We start from the raw sequence: 5055 nt of genomic DNA, 5'->3' as shown, positions 1-5055 counted from the left end.
TCAAATGAGTTGTATAATGAACATTATGCAACTTTTTTTTTATTATGTAACTCATTTCAGTATCATAATGACCTACGTAATATCTATTTTATATAACTCATTTCGGTATCATAATGACCTACTTTTCCGAACTGGTTCATTATGCAACTGAAATGAGTTCATTAAAAAAAAAGTTTCATAATGTTCGTGGCCGTTTCCATTCAATCAACGCGAAGCACGATGATATTAATGGGAACGATCACATTCTAGTGAAATTTTGTCTTTCATTGCAAAAAAAAACTTTGTATGCAACTCGTTGCAAAACTCGATTTTCACAGCACTCGTCGTATTTATCCAACTCGGCAAGCCTCGTTGGATAAATGTACAACTCGTGCTGTAAAAATCATCATTTTGCAACTCATTACATAATTAACTATTAAATATGCAATGATTTGTTTCTCATACAACTGATTTGAGTTGCATAATGTTCATGATGCAACCCAAATGAGTTTCATTATGAACAATATGCAACTATTTTTCATTATGCAACTCATATCAGTTGCATAATGAACCAGTTCGAAAAATGGGCAATTATGATAGCAAAATGAGTTACACAAAATAGAAATTATGATCACTTATGATACTGAATTGCAAAATAGTTATTTATGTGACGAGTTGCAAAAAGTTGATTTTTTCAGCACGAGTCGTACATTTATTCAACGAGGCTTGCCGAGTTGGATAAATACGAAGAGTGATGAAAAAATCGAGTTTTGGAACGAGTGGCATACAAAATTTTATGCAATGATTTTTTCATTATACAACTCATTTGAGTTGCATAATGTTCATAATTGCATAAAACCATATTTTACGTTTGCCGACTGTTCAGAATATGGAGCTGTCTATAATATGATGATCGCACGGTATGTGGGTACTTTTGGGGCCGCGGAAGGCTCTTAGCATAACGTGACTGCGCTGTCATAGTGCCGCGTCAGTCAGAGTGGGAGTGCACATCCAAAGGATTAGCGTGAATTTGTTGTTGTTGATATTCTTCTTTGCGACTTCGCACACGCGCACTCTCAAAGAAAAAAATAACTTGTTTTATATCATTCTTCTACTCGGGATATTTGCATTCCACGATGCCAAAGTAGAAAAGCAAAAACCCGCTACTAGTTGATAATGAATCCAAACAATACAAAATAAAGGCACAACCAATATGAACACATGTCAGTAGGTATCACCACGCCACTCAACAACCAATCAGCCTATTTCTGACTGAAAACTTGTAGTCGTAGAGGCATAGTAAAGTACGCGTCAATTGAACTTTGTAGCAGAATCGTACGATTTGCGCGCGCACGCCTTTTGCGCCCGAAAGAATCGATCGAATGCTCGAGGCGCACTTATCAAAGATCCGTGTTATTACTGATGCACGCTTGCCGGCGTCTCGTAAATGGCCGCAAAACGAGCTTGAGGTGTTATCTCCTCTGAAAAGCCACTCACGAAACGGACCGCGTGGATCGAACGACGTCGACGTCTACCGATTGATAAATGGCTACGCGTTGCAGGCGTAGTCATCGTACGTTTTCTTTTTCGGTACACTGCGGTACAATGGAACGTGGGGTGATCGGGATCAATGAGTGTTATCGGTTGAAAGTGTGTCGTAAAGCTATTCCATGATAGGACCGGCAGGAGTGACCTTGCAATGTTCTCAATGCAATGTTGTTGGGCTAGATGACGTATTTATGGTACATCGATCCCGTCTAACAAACATAAGATACATACGTAACTTACTCTGGGGATTACCGGGTGTTATTTTTGGAACAACGACAGATAAACCATTTTTGTTTGTTTCTGCTTCTAGATACAAAATGGTCCGCGGAATAAAATGGGTGGACGAAGTCGTAGAAGACGCGCCTTATGTAACGACGCTGGAAACTCTAGACAAGTACAACTGTGATTTCTGTGTACATGGAGGTACGTAAAATCAATTAACAAAATGCAAATTGTTCAATCAACAATATCTCATGGAAACGATAACTTATGGTACATTGTAGAAATTACTAAATAAATTGACTATTAGAATATCTTTTTGGCAGAAATATCATCACATTTTGAGACTTTTATTATCTTTCTGTTTTCAAATAGGGTGACAATGGGTATTATCGGCAGGTTTGTTCTCTTCGTCATGGGGGATTTTTGTCAGCCAAATTGCCTGAATCTTGGCCATATAATTCAGCTTAGTTGGGAAGTATTTGAGACCAACTCTGATTTCAATAGGTCAAAAAACCCACAAACACGAAGAGATCAGGTAATTTCCCCTATTACGATTTTTTTCTACAGCTATTTTTACAACCTCAATGTATAAACTAGCTCTAGAAAAAAGTCGTGGTCCTATTTGAAAGCAGAAAGATGATAAAAGTCTCAAAATGTACAGTGCACCTGAGAGCTCGCTTGCACTGCGGCTCCGGTGCCTACACTACCTGCACATCAACTATGATTCTAAATGAATATACCTTTTACAGATGATATAACGCTCACAGCCGAAGGAGTAGATACCTACCACTTAGTTAAAAAGGCAAACCGATACAAGTAAGTTAGCTGATAATTATTGAATTGCATATCCTATGCCAATGTCGCATTCCATTTATTTTTTCTAGGGAAGTTTCACGAACTGCCGGGGTGTCTACAACGGATTTGGTCGGACGAATGCTTCTAATGACGCGTAATCATTTCAAACAAGGTGATGACGAGTATAGCGTCGAAAAAGATGGTAAATATTTTCGTGTCCTGTTGTACACTGTTTTGAGTGAGATACCTTCTGTATTTCTTAGCTTCTGTCTAAATTTCCCTTTTTCTGATGTGCTATACTTTCCTACTATTACTTATTATTCGACGAGCAATGTAAATAACAACCCATCTCTCGTCCATCTATTAATATTCATTATTTCAATGCTCGATCGATAAAGACCCATATTTTAACCCATTTATTTCGTTTGCCACTAACTACCTCATAGAAGACATCAAGACCATAGATCATTTAATCAAGAAAATTCAAAATAAACTTGAAACCAATACAGGCTCATCCAAGCTCGGGCAGGACCACTCTGCACGGAGTCCGTGGACCGGATGTTCTCAATTCCTACCTACTACGCAGAAGATTATCCAATTCAGCGATGGTACACCGCCAAAACCAACAGACAAGATCGTTTACGTTGCCGGTGCTTTCGATTTGTTCCATGTCGGACATTTGGACTTTCTGGAAGAGGCTAAGAAATTCGGCGACTATTTGATCGTCGGATTGCACACGGATCCGGTGGTGAACCAGTACAAGGGTGGAAACTACCCGATTATGAATTTGCACGAGCGCGTTTTAAGTGTATTGGCGTGCAAGTATGTAAACGAAGTGGTCATAGGAGCTCCCTATTCGGTAACAAAGGATTTGATGGAGCATTTCAACGTGGATTTGGTGTGCCACGGGCAGACTCCGATTGCAACCGATATTGGAAACATCGATCCGTATGCCGTGCCGAAGCAAATGGGCAAATTTATGCTCATTGATTCAGGTAAGATTTTTGGAAAAGGTTATTGGGCCGAAACGGACCGCATGCTAACTTCAATTTGATATTATCCTATCGTGACAAATGTACATTATTGTGAATCATGTGAAATGGTATCTTACCTTATTTTAATTTAAACACCATTTCACATTAATTGACCAAGAAGTAAGCACCGTTTCGCCCCTATATCATTCAAACAGAAGCTAAACTGAAATAATCGTTTGACACTTCATTACAGGAAACACAATCACCACAGAAGACATTGTCGAACGCATCATTCGGCATAGGCTAGAATTTGAAGATCGCAATACCAAAAAAGAAAAGAAGGAGATTGAAGTGTTCGAAGCAATGCAACGGGTAAAGCTGGCGGAGAAAAGCGGTTGACCAGACTAATGATATACCCATTGTAGCGGCAACTGTAGCTTCCCTGGGCAAACCCGATTCACTCTAAATTACACGTTACATTCGACAAATCGCTCCTACTGCTGTTGAGTTTCAACGATAAAAGCAACAATCCCAAGCCCACAGGCATTGTTAACAGTTTGGCAGATCGTTAAAAGTATGCAGCAATGCGCAATTCTCACGTTAATTATCAAACTGCAGTCGATAGAGTCGTCGCAGACCGATGCAAAAGACGCCAAGTGTGGAGCACCACAAACTAGAAAGATAACTATGTATATTTTAGTGATTGTAATATTTTTTTTAGTTGAATTGTACATGTTATTTGTAAGCCTTATTATTTAATTGTGGTTCAATTTGTACTTGTTTTAATAGTTTTTGCAACAAGTTCACAATGGCTTTCCAGCAATGGTCTTTTTCTTTATTTTTGAGTCTGAACCACCACAGTTAAGTTTTCTGATTTTTATGCAGGATTTTTTATCGTTCAAAAGTTTTAATATCTATATCAAAGAGAGAATCTCAAACCAGCAAAAAAATACGACATAAAAACAAAGAAGGTACGACTGTTTAAAAGGTTTTTTATTTTTCATTTCGATATTAGTATGTATTTGAAAGATAATGCTGGTTTGCTGCATGAATAAAAAGTGTTGTAAATTTATTGTAGTAGATTATCTTGTTTTCATTTTTTAATGAAAATGAGTGCGGGTACTTTGATTTATAAAAGATTGCGCTTAATCTTCAAAAGACGAGAAATGAATGAATAGACAAGATAGGCATGTCCAAATGGTATAGTTAAGTTAGACCGAGTCTGATAATCGGGAAAGTAACGGATCAGTTTTGTCTCCAAAGTTTAGTATACTTATATCAAACAGATGTTCAGCAAAGATGATAGGAACATTCCTAGGAAAACTTAAAAACCCATTTGGTAAAAAATGTGCAGAACTGGGTGAATGAGTGTCCATGAGGAATAAAATTCCTACTTCCCTTTAAAACCTATCTTTCAAAGAACTACTTAGCAAAACAGCTTAATAACCTATCTATACTTAAATTTTGTGTTGATATCCACAAATTGTAACGTTTCTCTAACAAAATCTAAAATAAACACTCTTATTGCCTCTGTATA

General features: G+C 37.7%; 1 protein-coding gene and 1 long non-coding RNA gene across 4 annotated transcripts in view; both read left to right on the top strand.

Annotated features, from left to right (window-relative positions):
• Positions 1 to 5055, top strand: part of LOC134287671 (uncharacterized) — a 6181-nt gene extending 1126 nt beyond the window's left edge. The window contains exon 2 of the long non-coding RNA XR_009997439.1: positions 4083 to 5055. This is a non-coding gene — a long non-coding RNA (uncharacterized LOC134287671). The remainder of the gene's footprint in view (positions 1 to 4082) is intronic.
• LOC109402109 (ethanolamine-phosphate cytidylyltransferase) lies at positions 1838 to 5055 on the top strand (the record flags this gene model as incomplete). Of its 3 annotated transcripts, none has more annotated exon segments than XM_062850099.1 (5): positions 1838 to 1950; positions 2499 to 2565; positions 2634 to 2716; positions 3054 to 3539; positions 3772 to 5055. In XM_062850099.1, coding segments are annotated over 5 exon segments (895 nt in total), but the record flags the coding sequence as incomplete, so codon positions are not given.

This window comes from Aedes albopictus, chromosome 2 (genome assembly GCF_035046485.1).
Source record: "Aedes albopictus strain Foshan chromosome 2, AalbF5, whole genome shotgun sequence".
NCBI classification, from domain to species: domain Eukaryota; kingdom Metazoa; phylum Arthropoda; class Insecta; order Diptera; family Culicidae; genus Aedes; species Aedes albopictus.
Note: the sequence above shows the minus strand (reverse complement) of the source record. Positions and strands in the feature narration are given on the sequence as shown.